This window comes from Solenopsis invicta, chromosome 6 (genome assembly GCF_016802725.1).
Source record: "Solenopsis invicta isolate M01_SB chromosome 6, UNIL_Sinv_3.0, whole genome shotgun sequence".
In the NCBI taxonomy this organism is placed as follows: Eukaryota; Metazoa; Arthropoda; class Insecta; order Hymenoptera; family Formicidae; genus Solenopsis; species Solenopsis invicta.
The window spans coordinates 16,180,838-16,208,079 of record NC_052669.1 but is presented as its reverse complement, the minus strand read 5'-3'; the positions used below and the strand labels follow the sequence as shown (position 1 = coordinate 16,208,079).

At 30.4% G+C, this 27,242-nt stretch overlaps 1 protein-coding gene across 1 annotated transcript in view; it reads right to left on the bottom strand.

Moving 5' to 3' along the window:
- Window positions 1–7,948: 7,948 nt before the first annotated feature.
- Window positions 7,949–27,242, bottom strand: part of LOC105197321 (asparagine-rich protein) — a 37,959-nt gene continuing 18,665 nt past the window's right edge. The window contains exons 3-4 of the mRNA XM_011163619.3: window positions 22,906–23,189; window positions 7,949–9,672 (exon numbers count right to left, since the gene is read on the bottom strand). Of these exons, the coding sequence (XP_011161921.2) occupies window positions 22,913–23,189 (277 nt within the window). The 3' untranslated portion in view covers window positions 7,949–9,672; window positions 22,906–22,912. The remainder of the gene's footprint in view (window positions 9,673–22,905; window positions 23,190–27,242) is intronic.

The following is a 27,242-nucleotide window of genomic DNA, read 5'->3' as shown; positions in this document are numbered from 1 at the left end:
CCTTTAGGCTCACTGAAGTACGAACCATGGCATGAATTGGGGAGTCGGCCGTGGTGGCGCCTAGATATAACGCTTGTGGCCGCACTTGACTCACGAGAAATCCTCCGCGGCGTGGCCGCCTAATACGCGACAGCGCCAGCACTCACTTGTTCGCGTGGGGTCTTACACGCGGGACCGAATATTGTCATGTCACCAAATTGTCGATAATAAGCTGCAATTTAGAATCTTTAACAATATTCACCAAATATTCTACTTCTTGTATTAAACTTTTGATATCATACGTGCCATCATTTTGATGACATATTGCTGTCATTATGATATATACGAATGCAAGCTCATGACGAGCCGACAGTTTGCTGTCAACGTGATATGTTATTATTAATAAACATTTGGTCTTAACATTTCATTAACTGATGTTGTGTTTTTGCTCTCCTGTTGCTGACTCAGTTTTACGTTAAATTTTGTAGCCAGCAAATTGCCTGCAAATTCACAACAATACATACAATGCATTAGATTGCCCGATGTGCTGAATCTAACTTGGTTATCTGGGATTGCAGGAACATTGCAAAATGATTTCAGTGAAACATTGTAATATTGCATTTTGATTGCGAAACATTGCTGCAACATTGCTGGAAGATTGCAGCAACATTAAGATGTCCGCTTTTTGAAATATTCCATTGAAACATCCCATTTTTTCGAAATATTCACATAAATAATATTACATCACATAATTCCAATAAACAAAACAATATTTGTGTAACATTTTAAAAAACATTTTTCGCAAAAAAAAATTTCGGAAATATTTTTTCGGAAATTTTCAAGCGGTCACCCATCCAAGTCGCGACTCCGCTGAACGTTGCTTGACCTCCGTGATCGCTGCGAACTGATTCCTCATGATGACCTATAAACACTTGATGCTGATATGTGTACATAACTGATAGATCAGGTCAATATACGTTATCGAAAAAATAAAATATGTATAATTAACCCTTAAACACACCGATCTTGTAAAATACGGAAACACATTTTTGGGTCTGGGAGACTTTTTCAACTTTGAGAAGCTATAATATTGATTACAATCAATATTTTTCTATGATTTTTTTTTTAAACAAAAGTTCAAAATCTCAGGAGTGTGACTGCACAATCGGCATTGCCGACAAATAATTTATTGTGAAGTTATAAAAGCAAAACCATTAAGCAAAAATGAGAAATTGGTCAAAAATCCACTTTTCCTTAAAAAAATCATATCTTCGCAACAACAAACGTTTAAGGACTTTCAAATACGGCGTTTTAAAGCTAAAGAGTCACACTTGTAAAATAAAATTTGGCAAAATCATTTCTTTTAAAAAGTATAATTATGTAGCATGGAGAATATGAGGTATTTTTGGGCATCTAAAAATCCACTTTAAAAAAAAAAATCATCTTTGCAACAAAAAACTTTAAAGAACTTTACAATACGGCGTTTTAAAACTAAAGATTCATACTTTAAAAAAAAATTATATTATTGTCATTTCTATTAAAAAATGTACTTATGTCCCAGATAGCACACAATGTATGATAAATATTAATAAACGTTTATCATAAATATTTTTTATAAATATTATAGAAATATTTTATAAATATTTTATATAATATGACGGAAAAGATTATAAAAATCTTTATCTAAAATATTGTTAAAATATTTATTAAATATTTTCCAAAATATTTATAATAAATAAAGAATAAATATTTACAAAAATATTTATGTAAATATTTATGATAAATACAAATAAAATAATTAGTGGTACCGTTGCGTAGCTTTTCTTATTCTTTTTTATACTGTTTCGATGTATGTATGTACTATCGGTTCCTCTTTACTGTCCTAGTTTACACCAAGCACTTGATACGCGTACTGTTATAATAATTTTCTATTAAATTATCTTAATTTCGGTAATGAATTTAAAAAATAGTATACTAAACTGGTACAATATGAATCGAAATTATTAAATATATGTATCATGTATACACGCATCGTCGAAAGTAAGATTTAATAGAAAGAATTTAATAGAAAGTTACGAATTATAGTACGCGTATCAAGTGCTCGATGTAAGCTAGGCCACTGTCGTAAGTTCCTGGTTTGTTCTTTTCAACTACATTTGAAGTGAAACTGAAAAGAACATACCAACAGCGTCACGTGAACAATCCGTGGCCGACCGGCGACCGGCGACTGAGCAGCTACTTTCTGTTCCTGTTGAGCCACGTTGAGCGAGCCATGCCGAGGTGTGTCTATATCTATAGAATAGATCTGAAAGCCCTTGAAATCCTTAAGTAAATTGAGTATAATTCATTAGTAATCCTTGAGGAGGTTTAGTACATTAAATAGGCGGTGTATGCCGGGTATATATATTCCTCAAAAAAATAAATATAAGAGAGTGTGGCGCCTGAACTTTGTCTGCCCGCGGCGTTTTTATTGATATCTACGCACGAATTAAGTCCCAGAACATGTGGAAGGAACCTTTGAATATCTATCCCCGTTAACGTCTAATCGAGAATGATAAGAATTGTCTATGTATATTAATATTGTAATTATTAAATAACAAATAAAATTAAAATTAATTCATAATTTTTAGTTGGATTCTACTATTCCCTATCAGCAGACAATGTTTTTTTAAATATTTAAAATATACAACAATAAAAATTTAAAAAATATTGTTTGCTGATGTGATTTTTAATACTAAAAAATTTTATATAAATTTAATAAAAAAAGTAAAATTTTACAAATTTTTATCATAATAATTAATAAATATTTTCAAAATATTTACCATAATATTTATCATAATAATTAATAAACGTGTTCAAAACATTTACCATAATATTTTTGAAACGTTTATGATATATAAATATTTATGATCAGTCCAATCTACGGCCATAAAAACATTTATTAAATGTTTATGATAAATGTTTATAAAATATTAAAATAAATATTATAAATATTTCGTAAATGTTTTATAAATATTTTGTGCTATTTAGGGTAACAAGGCGAATATGAGGAATTTTTGATTAAATCGTGTCTAAAATTGAAAATTGATGTGATGATATATTTCGGAAAAACTTTTTTTCTACAACATTTTATAGTATTCCACAGATATCTATCTAACAACTAGATCGCTACCTTCGGCTGAATAGCTGTGTCCGGCAGGATATCCGGATTCGGCCATCTTACCCAACAAGAAAATGGCGTCTACACGTAGATTAGGTTAGTGCGTATGTGTTTGACAACTGAACCGGTTGACCGCTGAGTATCGTTGAGCATATTAATTGTGATTATCGAGTATGTTTTTTCGATATCGTGCCATAATGCCAAGCAAGAGCGGCATTGGAACGGCCATTTTGTTATAGGTAACATGACTGAAACCGGATATCCTCCCTGCCTCAATACTGTCATATGTTAATGCCACAGGTTAACGATCTAGTTTAGTATAGATATCTGTGTAGTATTCTAACTTTAGACAGAGTATATGTGAGTGACATCTGCAAATCGACCTGTTCGAACGTATTTTTTTCAGTTTTTTTATGTAAAATACTCACAAAAAAAGTTTCACTTACACACTATATGGATCGCATTGACCCTAACAAAACTTTGCTGCCGTGCCGTTCAAATTCTAGTTGACTAAAAAAGTTGATCAACTATATCAATTGAAAGAGGAGATTTCAAACTTTTTTTACGTCTTGGTCCGAACCTCTTATCTCATTTCGTCTTCACATAGCAAGCGTTCAAAACTTCATATGGGGTCTCTCAGACCCACTTACGTCTTTAAGGGTTAAAGCACAATATTTATATAAACAAATATAAAATTATAGTTTTTTTTACTAATTTTGCAAATACAGAATAGCATCTGAAATAACTTTTTTGTTATTTGCTTAAATAAGATGCAATTAGAAAATATATATCAATATAATACAATAATTAAATTATATATAAAAAAATTTTATTAAAAAAATAATTAAAAAATATTGTTTGTTCATTGGGCTGTAGATCGAGGTTTCTTCATACATGGACCTATTTCATCTGGGTATAAATATTTATGTTTCTTAACGATACTATGATGCACACAACACCACGGAACTGCATGCCTTTTTCTAGACGTCTTAGAGTCAACATTTGAAGGATATCTGCAGACGTCTATGCAAAGTCGATTTGCAGTTAACTTTGAAAGCCTGACTTGGATGAATCGACTTACAGTCGATATATGGACGGTTGTACTATTAGGGAATGTAGAGATTCAATGGAAAATTTAGTAACGCCGCCCGACCTTAGTTTGCTAAATGCGGATGAGTAATTATGGATGAGTTAAATTAATATATTATTATACGCGAATATTCTGCTTTGGCTTTTTATTGCCATTACTTTATTAAAAAATTATGATATTGCAATGTTTCTGGAATATTACTGGCATATGCCATGCGATGTTGCAGGCATATTGTTAATTTATGTTTCTACAATGTCTCCGTAATATTGCATTGCAATCTGAAACATTGCAACGTTGCTGCAATGTTGCTAGAATTTTCTGTGCTGTATGGGTACCGATAATATTTATGTTTTTCAACAGTACTTTGTTCAAAAAAGAAATCTTAAACTTCAAAATCAAAATGAAGAAATTACGTAAATTCTATGTTGCTATCTCCTATTTTTATCTCCTTTGAATTTAACTAATAATTCTACGTGAATTGTACAAGATAAGTCGAATTTATTCTCATGAAATCCACTTTGCTGTCACCTATCTTCATCTCGATCAAATTTCATCAGTAATTCTACGTAGATGAAATGTATTAAAATCTACATAGAAGTGTCCACGTAGAATTTATATGGATATTAAGTCGATGAAGTTTTATTTACAAAATTTACATAATACACGTGGATGTAGTAAAGAACGTGGAATCCACGTATCTATTCTCATCGAGCAATTTATTATAAAAATAATAATTATTAAATATTTATTTGATATTGTTTATTTAAAATAACGTTTAAAAAAAAAACAATTAACCTAATATTTGCTTAACGTTTATTTAATATTTATGTTTCATTAATTAGTAATTTAAAATAATAAATAATTTAGAAAAAAGGTTTGTTTATGGTTTACTTAATATGTATGTTATACTAAGAATTTATTTGCAATAATGATTCGAAAAAATATTTATTGAACATTTATTCAATATTATTGAACATTTATTCAATATTAATATTTATTTTGTATTTATCTCATATTCTTTTTCACTGAATATTTGTTTAATAATTTTTTAAAAACGTTCTTTAAACGTTTATTTAATGTTATTTAAGTGTTTATTGTTCATGAATTATTTAAATGAGAAAAAGATTTCAGTAAACACTTTTTAAACATTTATTTAACATTTCGTAAATATTTATTTGTCATTAATTATTCATTCGAGAAAATGATTTTAGAAAACATTTTTTTAACGTTTATTTAACATTTTGTGAATATTCATTCGTTATGCAATTGATTCTTTAACAAGTATTTATTTTACAAGTATTTATTTTTCATTAAATACTCACGTAAGAATATTTCCGTAAACATTTCTTAAATGTTTATTTAATATTAATTTTTTGCTTATTTTTTGTCTGTAAAATTATGTTTATTTAATATTTATTATACATTTAATCTATTTATGTTTCAATTATTATCCTCCTATATTAAAAAGAAGATGTAACGCACAAAGGTGCTTCTTATCGTATGCATTGTTGCCTCCTTTCCGCGTTGCTGATTGGCTGTAGATTGGCCCTATATAAAGAAAGAACCCTTTAGCTTTCCAAAACACTATAAATGAGTTCATTTTTGTTAAGTACTTTCCGAGAAAGTTACAGTACACTGTAGCTTTCAAGCCTCACAACTCGAAAAATAAATTTACTCAACAAAAATAAACTTTCTTGTAGGGTTTTGGAAAGGTCTTGACACCAGCTATTAGAATCAAAAAAAGGGTGTTCCATTTAAAAAAGTTAATGTGATTTCGATCTGACCTTGGTGACGCCATCCAAAGTCAAACTGATAATATTAGTAACCCTAGTAGCATTTTCTGGCATTTTCTGCAGGACAGAATCTGCGTGCAGTTAATTGCAGTAGAATTGAGTCAGATGTGCAGAAGATTATTCCCAAAAGAGTCATGCTAGCAGATTGCTAGCAGACTGCTTCAATATTCGTGCATTGTACTTGTATATGAACTGCTTGCAGAAACTTGGTACAGATATTGAGCTATCTTGAAGCAGATTCTTCCCGCAACTGCAGTCTGTAAGCAGTCTAGCAAAGTTCTTCAGCAGAATGACATAAGATTCTTTTAACAGAAGTAGCGCGCAGATCTTGTGCAAATATTGCACAAATATGATCTGCAGATTTCTGTAAGTTTCTTACAACAGAAATAGCGCGCAGATCTTATGCAGATATTGCACGAATATGATCTGTAGATTTCTGCAAGTTTCTTACAACAGAAATGACGCGCAGATCTTGTGCAAATATTGTACAGATTCTGTTTAATCAGCGGCAGAAAGATCTGCTGCAAGGTTTATAACAATTTTGGAATGAAATGGATTTAACAAGCGAGTGCTAGTGCCACCGCTAGGTGCCCACGCCGCGGAAGATCTTCTCATGAGTCGAGTGCGGCCACAGGCGTTATATCTAGGCGCCACCGCGGCCGACTTCTCAGCTTATACTCCAGTGAGATTTTTATGAGCTCCATATTGTAACCTCGAGACGAATACTCGCTCTCATTATTTTTCAAACATGACGTATGTGTGGAACGCTGTTCTACATAAAATTTTATATTTTTACATGTAAATAACAATTTGTATTGTTATTTAATCTTGTACATAAATGAAATGTTTAATTCAAATTTAATCTGATTTTAATCCATTTTAAGACTATACTAAAATATTCTGGTAAAAGAATTTTACAAATCTTGCAGCAGATATATATACAAATTTCTTGCAAGAATTTGACTGCAGAATCTTTCAGAAGAATTGAACAGAATGAGGAAGCAGATTATAACGTCCTGTTGGCAGAATCTTTTAAGACTCTACTGCAAGATTTACAGCAGTCTTGCAGAAAATTGCTACTAGGGTATGTAGCAAATATCTTGAAAGACTGTTGCTAGATTTACAGCAGATACATTCAAGTTTCTTGCAAGAATCTGCCAACAGAGATATGTGCAAGTTTCTTGCAAGCATCTGACTGCAGAATCTTTCAGAAGAATTGAACAGAATGAGGAAGCAGATCATAACGTCCTGTTGGCAGAATCTTTCAAGAATCTGCTGCAAGATTTACAGCAGTCTTGCAGAAAATTGCTACTAGGGAAATAGATCTTTTGAAACCCTACAACTTTTATCTGAAACTTTTTTTCTAAAATGCTTAGTTTTCGAGATATTTTACTGTTCCTGTACTTTTCCTCCATACTGTGTGTGTGTGTGCGTGTGTGTGCGTGTGCGTGCGTGCGTGCGCGCGCGTATGTATGTATAATATATATGTATATTTATTTATATTTATAAATTTTTTCCCAATTATCTATCTTTAGGACGCTTAATTTTAAAAACCCGTCAAATTAAAAGTCTAATAAATTTTAATAAATCCATATTTGATATATAAATAACACGAATAATGAATATGTAAATATTATAACCTAAGCAAATCTTTCGTCACAGAGAAAACATTGGTAAACAGATGATATAAGTCACGTGATTTAAAAGTTTAGTCGTTCAGCAACTGGTAACCGCTCACTCAACGATTGTTAGAACGTGTTGGAACTAGTTGAGATTTGCTGAATACAGCCTATGTCTTGTCACATCATGGTAGCGATTCGACTGATCAATCATGAGTCGATAATCAACGCATGTAATTCGTATCAAAGTGATTTTTTTTTATTAAATCAAAATATTTAATCTAAATTAGAATAAGAAAAAGAGTGATACAAAAAGAGAATAGGTTACTTTTTATTCTTATCATATATTATTGATGTTTCTTCTGATTAAAATTTCAGAGTATTATGTGACACAATTTGAATTGATATGGCTCCGGCACATAGAACGTGACAAAACTTGTCACACGGCAGAAGTAGTCGCAGTAGCTAATCATATTATCTGCCGCGCAGAAGATAAAATCTATCCAACTTTGATTGGCTACCGCACGGTAGGCCTTGCTGCATCTTATATGCCGAAGATATATTATCAAACTAAGACTCCATGTGGTGAATTCCGGCAAATGCAGAAGGCAATTCGAAGTTTACGTAAACTCGTCTCTTTCAATAAACTAGAGATGCACCGGATAGTGACTTTTAATGGCTAGCCGGATAAATCGGATATTATCCGGATGAATATATTGCAAAAATAAAGTTAAATTATCAAAAAAAAAAAAAAAAATATTACTTATTTTGATAGAAACAATGTTTTATTATCTCCATTTTCAACTTAATCCGAACAATTGTTAAACAATTATATTAAAATTAAATATTAAAATTTTTTTATTATAAAAATTAGCATTTTTGCATTGTCTGGAAGTAATTTATTTCGAATGTCTACATAAATGTTTTCCGCGGAACTAAATAGCCTTTCGAAATTTACTAAAGAGGGTGGAGCACTTAAATATTTTAAAACAAGACTTTTTTTAATTTAAAAATTCGGAATAATGTTTTCTCCACCACGATATAGAATTGTCTATTCTTTTTATTGAAGATAATACCAAATATTTTGTGCTGTAGTCTTAAATCACATCAATTTTGCAACAATGTCGATAAAAATTTTTTATCGACAGTGTCGCAAAATTGATGTAATTTATAATTCCATACGCGAAAATGGACGTTGGCGACGCTATAAATGATCGGAAAAGGCCAGAATAGCCGCTCTCAGGCTTCTCTCTGATCGAAATAAGCAATGGTGTTAATTTGATATTAATATCAGATTATCCGGCCGGATAAAGATAAACAGAGGCCTCTGCTGGATAATATCAGATATCCGGATACATATCCGGTGCATCCCTACAATAAACATTCAATAGTTTTCACTAAATCTCGAAAATTTCCGATAGTTTCCGACTACAGTCAAACATGCATAGTGTGAAACAAATTTTTTAAATTCAATCTCAACGTAAATGCAGTGCGGCAAGCCAGAGATTTGCGCCTGATTTCTGGTTAATCACCGCAACATTTACCGGAGCTTATGGCATACATACATCTTAACTTTAGTGTATATTAACAACAAATGATTGCAATAACATTTGTATTCATACATTAATTGTCTTTTAAGTAAAATACAAGTTCTCATCGTGATCAAATTAATTTTTAAGAAAAAAGTGAAATACTTTTTAAGACACTGTTCGAGTCTTCACAAAGGAAAGATTGAGTCTCCATTAAATTAGATATCAACTTCCGTTAAATACATAAATTCAAATTATTTTAAATAAGATTTTTATAAAAATAAGCTGTATATAATAAAAAATTGATCTTTTCGGGATAATTTGATTTAAGATTCATAATAATTTGGTTGTCGCTTTAAAGTTGAAAAATCTATTATTCTACTAGGATAAGTGGTTCCAAATGTTTGTACGAAAGGAAATCGAAGTACTGCAGGATTTTTATCTATAGTCATCGATTTAAAATCATGTTTAGATGTGACTTTGTCATATATTTGATCCTTATCTGAAAAATAAATATAAATTAATTAATGTTACACGTGTTAAATAAGTATGTTAACAATAATACTGTGATGCAAAATAATATAAATCTTTTTTCTCACAAGAAAAGGTTCTCAACTGTGAAATTCAAAAAATTATGAAACTTTGACAGTACCTAGAAACTATCTTAACTCTTAAACATATAAGTGGGTCTGGGAGACCTTCCCGCAAAAACTTTACTTTAGTGTCATTTTATTTTAGTTAAGCAATGAAGTTGGTCAATCGTAGCAGTCGATAGAAGCTTCAAACTTTTTTCCACCTAGCCCAAATCTTTTTTCATATTTCGTCTTCACATAGTAAGGAATCGAAAATCTAGGGGAATTTTCAATATGTGTTTAAGGGTTAACATGTAATGAACAATTTTTTTGCTGCTCAAATTCATCTTGAAAAGATAAAATCAACCTCTGAACATTAGCTCCGTTTTCGTTTTTATTTTATTATTCGCTAACATAAAGATAGAAAAAAATTTCTTTTACTAAGATTTATTGATTAAGAAAGTTATCAATTATTTTAAAAATTATATATACAAAAGTATATGTACAAAAATATATAAATAAAAACAAGAGCAATGGATTCTCAATATTGACATCTTCGTAACTTTTTTATAATTTGGTATAATACAACGCTGCCGGTTTGCACAGTTGCCGATTTTGAGCGCATTAAACGTCACGGGCGCAGAACGATCGTGCAATTCGCACCCCACAAAGATCGAGCCGCCTGGCCACGGTCAATGCAAAAGCAGCAATTATGCTAAGTGGGGCTAATAGCGTTTTTCACTGGGAAAACTAACTACGTACTGAATGTGCACTCGCCGCTGGCAATTGGACGTTTCGGTTCGCGCGATGACGGTGCCAACGGGAACGCCCAATTATATGCAGCGAGTGCGCACTCAGTGCGCATTAGTTTTCCTAGAAAAAGGCTATAGTTTTCCTGAAAAATGCTATAAGTCACCGCAAGCCTCCCATAGAAATCGTAGGATCGAGGATCGATCATCACATGTGCCGTAAGCGTGCCTCGAGTCGGTGATCTATGAGAGCGAGCAACTACCGAAATAGAGACAGAGAAAACGTAGAGAGAGAAGTTCCGTGTCTGGCCGCTACTAACAGGCGAGACGAGCGTCAACGATACTATTGCAAAGTCACAGATTTCATAGTCAGGCGTAAAGCTCAAATCACACTAGCCATTGAAAATTGAAGATTGAAAATTAAAGATTGAGTTTTGCCAAACAAAATAAAAGGAGCTAAAGTTTCCTTGTTCCAATTGGTCAAATTTCAATCGCTAATCGTCAATCATAATCGGCAATCGCTAGTGTGATTTGGGCTTAAGTAGCATCGAGGCGAGCAATATCAGATAAAAATTCTTTCCGTCTTTGTCTCGCTTTTCTTGTATTGCGCTATAAAATTTTCCTGCGTAGAGATTTCTGCTACTGCGACATCTCTCCTTTGATCCTGCCTCATTGGGGTAATTATTTCCTTTTCGATATTTGCGCCTGTACATTGCAGCCAAGTCGCCATTCGTATCGTCTCGTAATTACGTATGATTGTAAGCGTGCTTGTAACTTTGTTTAATTCTGGCGATAATTATCGTAATCGCATTGTGAAAACCGATGTTTTCTTATAGCGTGTACGTGTGATATTCCGCGGAAATTGTAAGCCTAAATAGCTTGTATCTTTAAAGATATTAGTTTAAGGATCCATGTTAATTCGATTTTTTCTTCTTGTTTTGATCAATATTATCTGCTATCAAAATATGTGACCCTATTTTCAACACCCTATATTTCGTCTTTGTCTCGTAGTACAGTTAATTATCGGTCTCGACTAACATTCCGCGATTCTGTAACGCTTGAAGTACGCCGGTGATTTGTGTGTTTATTTTCATTATAGAATATTAAATTTCAATCACGAAATACACGCTGTTATATTTTTCACTGCTAACCATTGTCTCGTTATTGCACGATCTTTCTCGCTCTCCCCGATTCCACCTGCCCGCACCGAATCACCTCCTTCTCTGTCAATTCCGTGGCTGAGCAACCAACTATCGATGCTGTCGAAGTCCATTCGATACAAAATTACCTTTTCAAAAGAAGATAAAAAAAGGGCGCCTATGTATGTACGCGTGCCTAAAAATCTTTATTTTTTTTTCAATCAAAATGATATGTATTAATATTTTCTACAAAATCTCTTATTCAAACCTAAGTGGTATTTACTTAAAATAAATATCTTAAAATTATGTGATCTAATAAAAAATGATATGCGTTTCTTAAAAAAAAAAATGTATGAAATCTTCAAAGTGCACCTATTATAAAGAGAATATACTTTTTCTACAAAACCCAAGTGGTAGTATTTGTAGTCTACAAAATCTCTTATTTTAACCTAAGTGGTATTTACTTAAAATAAATGTCTTGAAATTATGTAATCTACTAAAAACGTATTTCCATTGAAAAATCTTTTATCAGTTTTAACCCAAGTGATTGTATTTAATTTCAATAAGTTTTAATGGAATATATAACATTTAATTTAAAAGAATTAAAGAGAAAACAGTATAAAATGAGAAAATTTTTTGAAATTTTATTGAAATAAAAAATTTTTAATGCATAAAAACATGGCGCTGCTAGATAGAAAAAGCAGGAAAGACAGAAGAAAGACTGCAATAAATGTAACACTCGTAAAGTATGCGTTATAAAACCAATTTGCAAAATAAGCTTTAGTTTCTTTAACATTTAAGTAACATTGTAAGTTAAGATACCACATAAGATACCACCACTTGGATTTTATTAAAAAAATAAAGATTATTAAAAATTATTTATTTCAATAAAATTTTATCATTTCTGTTAAAATATAAATTATTTAAGTTGAATTATATTACAAAACTTTAATATATTATTTATTTTCAATTAAATATCACTTGGGTTGGAAGATTTTCAATGACAATAGAGAGATAGTAGCAATTAGGTTTTGTATAGAAATTATTCAATTTTTCTCATTGCTTTTCCTATCTAGCAACGCCATGTTTTTGTGCATTAGAAATTTTTTATTTCAATACAATTTTCTCATTTTGTACTGCTTCCTCTTTAATTTTTTTAAATTAAATGTTATACAGGGTGTCCTAGACCGTTGTATGAAACTTGTCACATGAGGTAGAAGGAATCGAGACAAACCAAAACGTCTTATATAATTTTGCGATATTTGCAATAATTTTCGAGTAATGAAATATTAAAGTCAGCAGAATAAGAGCGCGCGGAGAGACAAACGGTCGCTCGCCTGAACTGTAGGACCGCCCGATTGCAGGCGACGGTAAGTGGCGCGCGGCAAGGGGAAGGATAGCTTGGCACCGCACCGCTCCCTTATTCCCCGCACCGGGCGGTCCTACGCTCAAGCGAGCAACCGCTTGTTTCTCTGCGCGCTCTTATTCGGCTGATTTTAATATTTTATTACTCGAAAATTATTGCAAATATCGCAAAATAATATTAGACTTTTTGATTTATCTCGATCTGTTCTACCTCATGTGACAAGTTTCATACAACGGTCTGGGACACCCTGTATTCCATTAAAACTTATTGAAATTAAATACAACCACTTGGGTTAGGTTGATGAAAACTGATGAAAGATTTTTCAATGAAAATACATTTTTATTAGATTACACAATTTCAAGACATTTATTTTAAATAAACACCACTTAGGTTGAAATAAGAGTAGAATATAAATACTACCATTTGGGTTTTGTAGAAAAAGTATATTCTTTTTATAATAAGCGCACTTTAAAAATTTTATATATTTTTTGAAGAAACGCATATTATTTTTATTAGATCACACAATTTTAACATATTTATTTTAAGTAAATACCACTTAAATTTGAATAAATGATTTTGTAGAAAATATTAATACATATCATTTTGATTGAAAAAAATAAAGATTTTTAGACGCGCGCCCACACATAGGCGCCTTTTTTTACCTTTTTTTAAAAGGTAATTTTGTACTAATATCACACGTTTTGTAGTGTTAAGCAACATACATGGTGTCCTCGGGGCATCTAAATATCTCAGAAAATATAAGTTTTACAGAAAAATGTTTCAGACAAAAGTTGCATGGTTTCGAGAGAGACATAAGATGGTTACTTAAATAGTTGCTTAAAAGCCACGTGAAAGACACCTTCAATTTTTTATCCCATATTTGGAACTGCAAACTTTTTATTACATATTCTTGTAGCTTATCTCAAAACCTTTCCAAAACGCTACAAAAAAGTTTATTTTTGTTCAGTACTTTCCAAGTTATGAGGCTTGAAAGCTACGGTGTAATTTTCAAGCGTCACAACTCGAAAAGTACTTAACAAAAATGAACTTTCTTGTAGTCTTTTGGAAAAGTCTCGAAATAAGCTACAAGAATATGTAATAAAAAATATAGATTTATTAGAGAAGTATCGATACCCTTTAATTAGGGAACTACCAATACTTTAATATTGTATTTTTTATTGCGTATTCTTATTGCTTATTCCGAGACTTTTCCAAAACACGACAAGAAAGTTTATTTTTGTTAAGTACTTTCCGAGTTGTAACGCTTGAAAGTTACAGTACACCGTAGCTTTCAAACTTCACAACTCAGAAAGTGCTCAACAAAAATAAACTTTCTTGTAGTGTTTTAAAAAGGTCTCAAAATAAGCTACAAGAATATGTAATAAAAAGTTGGCAATCCTATTTAAAAAATTGAAGGTGTCCTTCACGTAACCTTCAAGCAACTATTCAAGGTCAAATTAATCTTATGAAAGATTAGTTTGATCCCCTCGAAACCATGTAACTTTCGTCTGAAACATTTTTCTGTAAAACTTATATTTCCCGAGATATTTAGGTGTCTCGACCTTTTTGGGACCCTCTGTATATATATTTTTTGTGATAAATCATGATTTCAACTTACAAGTAAAATTATAAAGAATTAATGTATACTATATATGTATATACATGGTCTGTCCCAAAAGTTTCCGAAATAAAATTCTCCAGCGAACTAGAAGGGCTAGAGCGATGCGGTTTTTGGCGGAAACGGTAGTAGGGGGGTCTTAGCTAACGAATGCAATTTGTCTCGGTCGCCTCCGGGCAGTAGCATTTCGCGCGTAGTGTGTCTTAGTGACGCGTCGAGATGCAACGGTTAATCGAGCAGCGATATACGCAATCAAATTTTGCGTTAAATTAAAAAAACCGAGCTCTGAGGCGGTGAGTTTGATTCGGGAAGTCTTCGGGGAGGAAGCCATGTCCCAACCAAGCATTTACAAGTGGCACAAGATGTTCCGAGAAAGCCAAGAAAGCGGGTATATATATATATACACATATATATATATATATATATATATATATATATATATATATATATATATATATATACACCAGATGTATGCATAAGTTTTTTACGGTTTTTTGGTATTAAAAAAAAAAACGTAATTTTCAAAGGAAATAAATTTTTTTTTATTCAAAATATTGGCCATCGGCTTCTACACATTTCGCCCATCTTTTAAGTAATTTATGAATACCATGCCAGAAAAACTGCTCGTCTTTTGCGGCAAACCATTTGTCGAGTCATTTTCCAACTTCCTCAAAATTGCTGAAGTGCTGCTCTGCGAGCGCGTGCTCCATTGATGCGAAGAGGTGATAGTCAGATGGCGCCAGGTCTGGGAAGTACGGTGGGTGCGGAAGAATGTCCCATCCAAGAGATTTTAAGGTGTCTTTCATTGGTTTTGCTGTGTGAGACGGTGCATTGTCGTGTAACAAAATCACTTTGCCATGTCTTCTGGCCCATTCCGGTCGTCTTTCGATTAATGCGTGGTTTAAATTAATCATTTGGCGATAGCGTTGTGTATTAACGGTTTCGCCGGGCTTCAAGAGTTCATAATACACAATACCGCTCTGGTCTCACCAGACACAGAGCATGGTCTTCTTGTCGAAGCGATTTGGCCTTGGTGTTGATGGATCGGCTTCGCCAGGTGAAAGCCACGATTTTTTCCGCTTCGAGTTTTCAAAATAAATCCATTTTTCGTCACCCGTCACAATTCGATACAAAAATGATTCCCTTTCGTGGCGTTGAAGTAGCATTTCACAAGTGACTTTGCGATTTTCCATTTGACGTTCATTCAAATTGTGTGGGACCCATTTACCGAGTTTATTGATCTTTCCCATTGCTCGTAAACGTCTGCTAATTATTTCTTGTGATACATGTAATGCTTCTGCTAATAGCCGTTGAATTTGAGTTGGGTCATCAGCCAATAATTCCTGCAATTGCTCGTCTTCGCATTTTTGTGGCCTACCAAAGCGCTCACTGTCTTCCACATTGAAATCGCCATTTTTAAATTGTCGAAACCATGTCTCACATGTTCTAATCGATGGAGCGTGTTCACCATATGTTTCTACCAGCAAACGATGATTTTCAACAGCTTTTTTCTTTTGATTAAATAAAAAAAGCAATGTGTGCCGCAAATTTTGTTTTTCAGGCACAAAACTCGACATGATCACTGAACAATAAAACAAAGACGCTAGTTTTTGGCGGACTCAACTTGTGTGTGTTTGTAGTTCTATGTCAGACGAACAAAATGACGTATGTGTCAAATTAATACGCTGCGTACTTTTCGCTGGCACCATCTCTTAGTGAAACCGGAAAAAACTTATGCATACACCTGGTGTATATATATATATATCACGTCTAAGTTTGTCACACTGTGTTCCGGGCAGGCAGATTTCAAGCTGGTACTACTAAGGTCCCATAATCAAAGCTGAACCTTGATCGTGTCAGTTTGTTTACCGCTATGAGCGTGTAAATATGACCGCTTTGTTAAAAGTTTATACCAAAAGAGAACAGAAAGCTGTAATACGATTTCTTTGATTGGAAAAAGTGAAAGGTGCTGAAATTCATCGGAGGCTTTTAACGCAATTCGTCGGTTTGCCAGTATCAACTCTTGACCTTGCTGAACCTTTTCGTCGGTGGTGAAAGTTGACGGGCATCCTGCTCTCTCTTCGTGTATCACACTTGTGCGTCCACTTTTAAACTTTTTGATCCATTCATATACACTTTCGCGTAGTAAAGCACTGTCCCCGCATTGTGTTGAAAGCCTCCGATGAATTTCAGCACCTTTCACTCCTTCCGACCAAAGAAATCGTATTACAGCTCTGTTCCTCTTTGGTGCAAACTTCTAGCGGAGCTGCCATATTTACACGCTTGTAGCGGTAAACAAATTAACGCGATCAAGGTCCAGCTTTGATTATGGGACTCCAGTAGTGCCAACTTAAAGCTTTCCTGCCCGGAACGCAGTGTGACAAACTTAAAGACGTGTTCTAAAGGATAATTTTTGACTTACCCTCGTATATACAGGGTGTCCCGTAACGCTTCATAAATATTTCAGGGTGCGATAGAGGATAAAATTTTGAACTAAAAGTTCCTTTGCCAATTTTGGCTCAAATCATTATTTACCAAGTTATTAACGGTTAAAGTTGATCAATCAGATTGCACGCAGCCGGAGCGCCCAGAAGCGTAGCGTGCCGTAGGACTCCTCGCGCTTACTGTAAACATTCTCCCGATTAAAATGTTATTCTAATTCTGCATATTAATAAATAAATAAATAAATCAATCAATCAATCAATCAATCAATCAATCAATCAATCAATCAATCAATCAATCAATCAATCAATGGGTAGATAAATAATCAAATAAATAGATAAATGAATAAAAATAAATTACAATTGAAAATTTATCTAATTTTTGATTATTTTTGATTTTTATTTAATATTTAATTATTTATTTCTTTGTTTAATTCAATTATTCCACCCATTTGTTCAATTTTACTGAAGAAATGTGTTTCCACAATTTGTTTCCAAATTATGTCATTGCTATATTTTCTTTGTGTTAATTTTTTACATAATATTTGAGTTACTTTTTAACATATGTATTTATCTTGAATTCAATTAACAAAAAATTTCGCGTGAACTGTTTGGCACGTAATAAAATATGTACGTTAAATTTAACAAAACATTGTTTACTGTGTGACAAAAAGATGAAAGTGACAATTGAGAATTTAATTAATTACATATTTGTAAATTTTAATGTGATTAATTTGATTTAAAATAATAACTTAATTGTGAGGAAAAAAGACAGAATTGTACGTTAATAACGTGATCAAATTGTAAAAGATAGAATTGTACGTTACATACCAATATTAGGATGCTAATAAGAAATAATTAAAATAAATTGTTTAAAAACAATTTGTTAAACAGTTTCTCTTCAAACAAATTAAAGTTTTTTAAAAAACTGATTTTAAATAAAAACGGATAGCTTCATCGGTTTCAACGATAATAAAGCAAAATAATCATGCGTGATACATGTCAAAACATTTTTTGAAGATGTTTAACAAATTATTTACTATACAATTTATTTTGATAATGTTTTTTTCTAATAATCTTCTTTTATACCCATGCCAAACATCTCGTAATTTTTCCCCATCGATGGGGAAAAATTAGCGATCGCTACGAGGTTAGCCATGAACATTAAGTAACTGAATGAGCAAATGGATTAAATAATTGAATTAAACAAATAAATAAATAAATAAATAAATAATAAATTACAATCAAAAATAATCAAAAGTTGGATAAATTTCTAATTGTAATTTATTCTTGCTTATTTACCTATTTATTTGATTATTTATATACCCATTTATTGATTGATTGATTGATTTATTAATATGAAGAATTAGAATGACATTTTAATCGAAAGAATGTTTATAGTAAACGCGAGAAGTCCCACGGCACGCTACGCTTCTGGGCGCTTCGGCTGCGTGCAATCTGATTGATCAATTTTAACTGTTAATAACTTAGTAAATAATGATCTGACAAGATATCAAATTTATATAAGGAAATTTATATAAGGGATCATAAAAAATCTCCTTGTATGTTTTTCCTTTTCCTCTGTATTGTTATTATAAAAAAGGTGTTTCAGTCTGAATTGTATCATTGCAAAAATAAAATTTAACAAATAATTGTTATTCAAAAAATGTTGACTACCTGTATGAGATTTTTTTGGTGAAATTGTGAGTGTAATAATGAAATTACTTTATCTATCATAAAAAATGACACATTTTTTAATGACACACTGAGTCATTAAAAAAGAAATTCAGCTATCTACCGGAGAATGTGGGTTTGCGGTACTGATCGAAAATGATGCCGTCATTGGATTTAATTAACAACACATCCAGAAAATTAATCTTTTCATCTCTCTCTATCTCCATTATAAATTGTAATCGTTTATGTATACTATATTGTTTATGTATACATTGTATAGAGATAAAAGTATCTAGAACAACGTTTAATGAGTTTGTCGGGGCAGCTAATAAGATGTCATCTACGTATCTATTATAAAAAAGTATCTGAAAGAAAAGCCTTTTAATCGCAGTACATTCTAAATCCTGCACAACTAAATTTGCTAATGTAGGAGACAACGGGGATCCCATCGGCAAATCAAAAATCTGTTTATTACACATATTAATGAATTTAAAAAAAGTAGAAACTATTATTAAATTTAATACTTCAAGAAATTCATTGTAAAGAAGGGAGGTGTTTTCTGAAATCAAATCCCATCTCAATGTGACACTTTCCATCACTAAGTCTTTTGAGACATTTGTGAAAAGTGACACGACGTCCAACGACGCTAATACGTGATTCGAATTCAAAACAAAACCATTGAGCTTGTTTACCAAATGCTAATTATTTTTTATGAAACTGGAAGCTTCTGGAATACTATTGTGAATAATTTGATGTAAAAAGTAAGCTAAAGAATATAGTGAGCTATTAATTGAAGAAATTATTAATTTAAGAAAGTTATTTGGTTTGTGCATTTTTGGTAAGCCATAGGCTATCGGCAAAACGCCGTCCGTTGTTAGAATTCTCTTATATGCCTGTTGATCGATATCAGACTTTCTCGTTCGGCCTGTATTAAAAACTTGTGTCAAAAACAGCCAAGATATAACACCCTATCTTACAAGGATAAGACAAAAGTTTTGAAACTTAGAGATAATTGTTGCTAATTTTATTTCCTTTTTATATTTTAATTTTAATTTTAATTTTTATATTTTATTTTATTCAATTAATTCATTTCGTATTGTCCTCTTTTACAATTTTATAATTAGTAATTTGTACAGTTCAACATCATATTTTCTTGTTATTTTAATTCGTTTTGTTTTACTATTACAATTTCCTAATTTTTGACTTGAATATCTTTATTTTTTTTACTGGTTATATTTTCTTGTTGATTTTTGTGTCACTCATTAGCGATCAATTCAGACCAATGTTCCGAAACTAGTGTCTTTCACACGTTCCTTGAGGCCACTCTAATATGTTAAGACGCTCGGGAGATTGATGAAGATGGAATCGCTTTTTTATAGTCTCCATTTGTCTGGTAAACTTCATTTAATTTTGATCTTTTGTTTTGTTCATTTCGATTTATAAAAATTGTAATCAGGCGTATATAATATTATGTTATTTTACAGATATTTGAACTTTGTATACACACTGAAGAAGACCGTTATTAAAAGGTTGAAATGTTTGATTTCATTTACCAATGTGTTTTAAATTTCGCACACAACATCCAGCGCGGCTCTCTAGCTCTTTAATTTTCGTTAATTAATGAATCTTTTAATTTCCTAATTAAAAAGAAAATATATTATTCTTTGAAATATATAACTGTTGTACTACTTTTAACCAATAAAATCCAAGTAGTAGAGAAGAAAAGGATATTATGGCTACTATCGACAATATGGCTACCCCTATTATTTTCGTTATTAGGTGACGTATTCTAACAATTGCTTATGAAGTTATTCGTTTAATAGCCCGCCGTTTTTTAGTAATGCTAATATGTCAATACATAATGATTGACAATTGTTATAAGGCATTTTTAATTTTGAGCACTTTAAAACTTTTTCAAGGTATACTTTTAATCTTTAATTATATACGCTTACTCATTATTCTTAAATTTGAGTGTATTATCACACGAAGGTACACTCAAGTGTTTTCTTTTGTTATTTAACTTTTTATTCGGCCGTATACATTTCGAGTTATACAAAGTTAAAACAATAACATGGAATTTTTTTAATATTGTTTAAGCGAAATTTTTATATCAAAATATTTCTTCGATAAATCGATGAAACATTAGAGAGATCATTTTATGCTTGTTGTTTAATGTTAAATAGGGATAAAATGATATTTTTAATGAAATTTCTGGTATTTCTGAACGCAGAAAAATTCTAAATCGAGAAAATTCTAAACAATAGAAAATTAAAAATATATAATTTTGTAACAAGGTATTGTGTTTCTTTTAAACTAAACTAACTTTTTAAAATTATTTTTATGAATAACCTAACCATATTACCATTTTTTTCTTCCACCAATTAGGCAGTGCATTAGATTTTTATAAATCACGTCCTAAATAATAAATATTTTATTATTTTAAGTCTAGAATCTGTCAAACAACACTCTGACGAATGTAATCGTTCAAGATTCAATAAAAAATATTAATTATAAACAAAGTTATTCAATAAAATAAAAATGGGTGCCATATTATCCTCTTCTCCTTTAGTATCTTTATATTTCCATTCAAGAGTCTTCCTATTCCAAATAATTGTATATTTTTTTGTAACTCTAATTTATAAAAAAACTAATGATATTTACTTTTAATGAATAAAACTCAAATAGTAGTATCTTTATTTTTTAATTAATGATAGTACCTTTAATTTTTTTACAACTAAACCCAAGTGGTACTTATCCTTGTATTCTCATTTCTTTTTTAACCTAAACTGAATGTATTAAAAAAATTTCAGTAGAATATAACATTTAAACTCAAAGATTAAGGAGTTGTACAAAATTGTACAAAATGAAAAGTTTTATTAAAATACAAAAACTTTTTAATGTACAAAAACTTGACGCTGCTAGACTTCTAAATATAAGATTGTAAGACAAAGTATTTATAGTCATTAAGAAAATTATATGATTTAAAATGTTACATAAATGCTGAAAAAACTGAATCTTAAATCTACTTTGCATAATTGTTTTTATTATGCTTTATACGCTTTTTTTCACTTGAATTCTTTTCATTGTTCAATATAGATTTTATAATCTTATTATATTTAGAGGTCTAGCAACGCCAAGTTATGCATTAAAATTTTTTCACTTTGCACACTATCCTTTTTAATCTTTGAGATTAGATGTTATATTTTATTGATGAAATTTTTGAATATATTTTATTATAAAACTTTTTAAAAATTATATACAATACAAAACTTATTGAAGTCTTTCTATTTCAACGTAAGTTTTGTATTGTAAATGAGAATACAAAGTGGGTTTTGTAAAAAAATAAAAAATACTATCACTTTGGTTTTGCAAAAAAAAAAGATTAATGGTATGCGCGCACTCGCGCATACCAAAAATTTGTTTATTATATGTCAGGATATCCTTTAAGTCTGACAAAGTTTCATAATTTTTAGAACTTCCAAGTTATGTGCTCTTTCTTGTCAGTAAATTTTTGCTCATCTTTAAACTATAATTACTTAGCAAATAATTAACGCAAAAATAAATTTAAAAAGATTTTATAGCACAAACTCTACTATAAAAAAGATGGAAAAGAGAAACTGTAATATCTTTAAACGGGAGCGGTCAATTTGCATATCGTTCATTTGCCCACCACCACTCACAACGGCCGATGCCTAGGGATTTTCCACTGGTCAAACGTGTGAGTGGTCTGTGGATAAAAAAACGATGTGCAAGTGAAATACACCCTCTTTAAACTAGGTCGCCCTTTCCCGCTTTTTAAAGATTATTGTGATATCTAACTAAATAATTAGTAGAACAAATTTTTTTGTCATTTGAAAGAGCAAAGTCCGTATTTCGAAATGGTATCAATGATTACGTTCACCAATTTTTTTGTTAGGTGGTAGATAACTGCAAATTTCTAAATTTTGGATATCTCAAGTATGTCCTTATACTTAAAGCTGACGTTTTGAATATTAAACTGAATAAAAATTGAACAAAAACTTATAAAAAGTTTGATCTGTAAAATCTTTTTTTTAAATTTTACCTTAATTATTCGCCGAATAATAACAGTTCAAAAGTGAACAAAAATTTACTAATAAAAGATTTTGATGTTTATTTCTATTTTAAGTTATTACGTACTTGTATATCAATACTGACCTTCAATTTAAATATTATTCTTTCCTGGAAGAAGTTGATATTTTTCTAAATAATGCCTTGTAGCTAATGACATATTGGTCCCTTGCATATTGCTCATCATAAAATGTGTCAATGAAGATTCTTGTTTCTGCAATGCTATATCAGCCAGTTGTTTGTCACTTAAATATTTTGATGCCAATGCTTTCATATGCATACTTATATTTGTTTCATTTACACTACTTGTGAGATGTGTCATATTTGCTTGATGATCCAAACGAGGATAAAAAGATGAATCAAAGTCCAACCTTAAAACAAATTCAATTCAAAAGATGCTATTATTATTATTATTAATATTATTACCATCATCGTTATCATATACTTCATCGTTATTATATACAGTGACCTTATATTCTTTCTTAAAAAAGTGCATCTATACTCGATTTCTAGAAGTTTATTGTTGTCGCTTTGTCCAGTTTTGTCTAATATTGTAAAAGACGCTTTACGTCAAGTATCTTTCCAGACTTATTGACGTTTCTATCTTTTTTGTCCTTTATTTTAATATACACTCGGCAGCAAAATTAAAGGATCACCTGTTCTGACTCCCAAAAATAGGCGAAATTCAAGAGAGTATAATTTTGTCAAAAAGAATCGTTAAAAATGTTCAAAAAAGCATTTTAAAGCTTGAAATCTCTAGTTTCAAGATTAATAATTCATTAAATGATTTACAGATGGTTTACAAAGTTACGCAGATTCAAATGGGCATGAGTCACAATTTTTTACAAACTTCGCAAAGCTCAATGGCGTGAAATAAAATTGCACATAAATGCAGTTTACAGTATTTAAAAGCGTAAACCTTTATCTTTAATTTGCGTACTTGTTGTATGATTTCTTTCACTAAGTTATTCAACATTGAAGCAAAAATGGTTTCTTTTTTCAATGTTGAATCATTCGGCGAATAAAAATCGTACAACACTCAACAAATTAATGGTAAAGATTTACGCTTTTGAACGCTATAAACTGCATTTTTGTACGATTTTTAATTCAGGCCAAATAAACTCGCAAAATTCGTAATAAATTTTGCCGCGTCCTTATTTGTGTCAGTATAACTCCGTAAAAGATCAGTATATTTACATTCATTTTCAAAGTCAAATTAAAAGTATGTAAAAACATTAAGCTGTAAAATGCATTTTGAAACATTTATAATAATTTATCATTTTTGTTGATTTATCATGTTACACTCTCTTTTAGAGAGCAATTGTAGATAATCTTTTAATTTTGCGGTTGAATGCTCACTTAATCTTTGCTGAAGTCGATATTTGAACTTCGTAAAGAAAAATTGTAAAACAATCTTCCCGAACTCATTTTACAGGGCAAAGCCTTTTAATTATTGAAGTTGATTTTTCTCGAAGAAATACTTTTACACTAGGAAATAAAGGAACAAATTCAAGAGATTTTTAAAAATCAAAAATTTGCAAAACAAAAAATTTTTTATAATGCAATAAAACATCAAAAATATCGTGGATTATTTTTTACTAAATAAATTTTTTTTAAGGGTTTTTTTAATTTTCAACTTTATGTTAATTTAAATAGGAAAAAATTTTGTAACTTCTTAAATGTATTTAAATTTGGAAAATTTTTGATTTTTAAAAATCGGTTTTGAATTTCTTTTAAAAAAACTACTAACCTTTTAAAACTTTGTCACAATATTTCAAAACAAAAAGCATATTTTTTAGCTTAAAATATATAAAATCAATACCTCAGAATAAGACGACAACAGATAAACAAAAGTAAAAATAAAAATATTTTATTTGCAATTATAATTGTTTAAAGAAATTGTATTGTAAAAATGTGCAAAAATAAGTACTTCAAATAAAAAAATCTCAAATATTAAAATTTAAGCTTAAAGCAAAAAACAGTTGGCGTTTTTTAGTTAATTTTTATATTAACTTTTATATTAAGTTAACTTTTGTATTAACAAAATAAATAGTAGATATAAATTGCTCTAAAAAGTTTAATTATTTAAAGTATCAAAAATTAACATTTTTTTAAAATCAACAAATCATGGTTTTACAACTAGTGAGTAAAATGTTACTACTTGAATAATATAAAATGATGGGTAGAGTTGTAATAAATGAATATTATTTCATATACATATAATTAAGGAACACAAACCTCGAATAGAGCCCCAAAGATTCTAGTGTTTGCACACATCAACACAAAAAATGAAAAAAATATAACACTGCACGTTAATAATACAAACAGATTATACAAAAATAATTTTTATATTTAATTTTATAATTTAATGCACTTTTATATTATTCAGAACACAGTAAACGTAGATTTAATAAAAAATAAAAGGGCATCTAGATATTGAACTTACGAATCAGTTACACCAAGTACTTCTTTTTGTGTATTCTCTCGTTAAAAATGCAAAAAATTACTCCTGCAGACTTATCGCATATATATAATAGATAGATAATTTTATTAAACCTTAATCCAGGTCTTAAAATTATTAAAAAATTACAGTAATATAAAAAGTCATATTAAATACGTCGTACCCTAATATAGCGACTTTAATACTTTTTAATTTTTTATTAAAATTATTTCAGATTAAATACAATTTCATTTTTATTGTTAGATAATTAAGTAAAAGTATTAATCTTTCTGCAAATTTTTATTTATTATATAAAAGTGAGTGTATAAATAAATCAATAAATCAATCTAAAGAAATATTTATCCTCATTTTATATAACTTTCTATCACTTTTCGGGCAACTGTCAAATGCCTTCGCGTAAGAAAAATATCGGTTTGGAAACAATGAATTCAACAAAATGACTTTCTGACTTTCTTGCCAGTAAAGGACCTTTTCTTCTCAATTTTGTTGACCAAATTATTCAATTCATGACTACAGCATAAACGTTGCAGCCGACTAAAGGAGTTTGTAATAAATTATACTTTTAGCATTTCACTAAATACACAGAAAGATCTAATTACTGTGAATATTTGGTTTTGCCTGATATAGAAGGTTGTTCGGGGTCCACAAATGTCTGAATTTTCTTAAAGATTATTATACGTAAACCATTATTCGACGCCAGTAACAATTTTCCATAAAAATCTTTTTTATGCTGCCTGGAAAGTAATTAAACGCACTTACTCAACTGATCAATAATGTTGTTTTGTGACAATTCATGCAACATTAATTCTCCGAGCTTTTGAATTTTTGCCATTTTATGCAGTTGAAACTGTTGCTTGATCAAGCTATACCGCAAATTATGTTTACATTATCTCTATGAAGTTAACATCCCATTTTCAAAATTTCAATATAATAAAGCTCTTCTTGAAAGAGTTTTAGAGTTCCTGACACATTTAGAAAAGTTCTGACGAGATGTAAAAAATACAAATTTGAAAATATAGAATACTAACTTTATGTTTTTACAATACGAAAATTAAATGTAACTTTTTTTATTTCAAGCAAAAGCTATATAAGCTCCTAATACTTTTTGAAAAAACTTTCTTGTACCGCTATCCAGAACTCTAAAGATATAAAAAAGTTTTTTTCTGTATAAAATAAAAAATTTCGATCCAAAAAATAAAAAATTGCTAGAACGCTCTTAATTTTAATTTTAGCGCATCAAATATTAAAGATAATCGTTACAACTCTCGAAGCGCTACCCAAAACTCTTAACAAAACTATTAGAACTCTTAAAAAAAAATTTTTTTATTATTTTGAAAGTACGAAGTCGATATCTGTAATCGTCCGTAACTTTTTCGTATTTAATTTTATAAATTATTATCAACAAGTTTTCATAGAACTCCGCAGAAGCTTTAAATCCAAATAAAATTTTTTCACGTTTACTTGCAGAAATTCTATCCTGGTAAAATTAGAAATGCTCTTTTAGTTTTGATTTTAACGTCTTGATTATCAAAGATCTTTAAAACTCGTGTAATATTATCCTTCTATAAAATGGTAATTATTTGAAAAAATGTTCATAGATATTTGGAAAGTTTTAAATCATTAAAACATTAAAACCAAAATGAAATGTTTTCGCAATAAGTTTGTAATAAGTTTTTCGAAGAGAGGGGATTCTATAAATGCTTCTAGGCATAAAAACTATTAAATTACTCATCAATTTAATAATATTACATATTCCAGCTATAATATTTATACCTTTACATACATAATCACATGCGGTGTAACAATTTCTTTTTCGGTTATCATATTTCGTTTATCATGCATATTATCATATTTGTACCAGTTAATGATATTATTGACATAAGCAACATAATGATCACTATTGTCGCATCTTTGATATGAAACTATACCTGCAACTCGATTTTCGATGTTGATATTATCATCT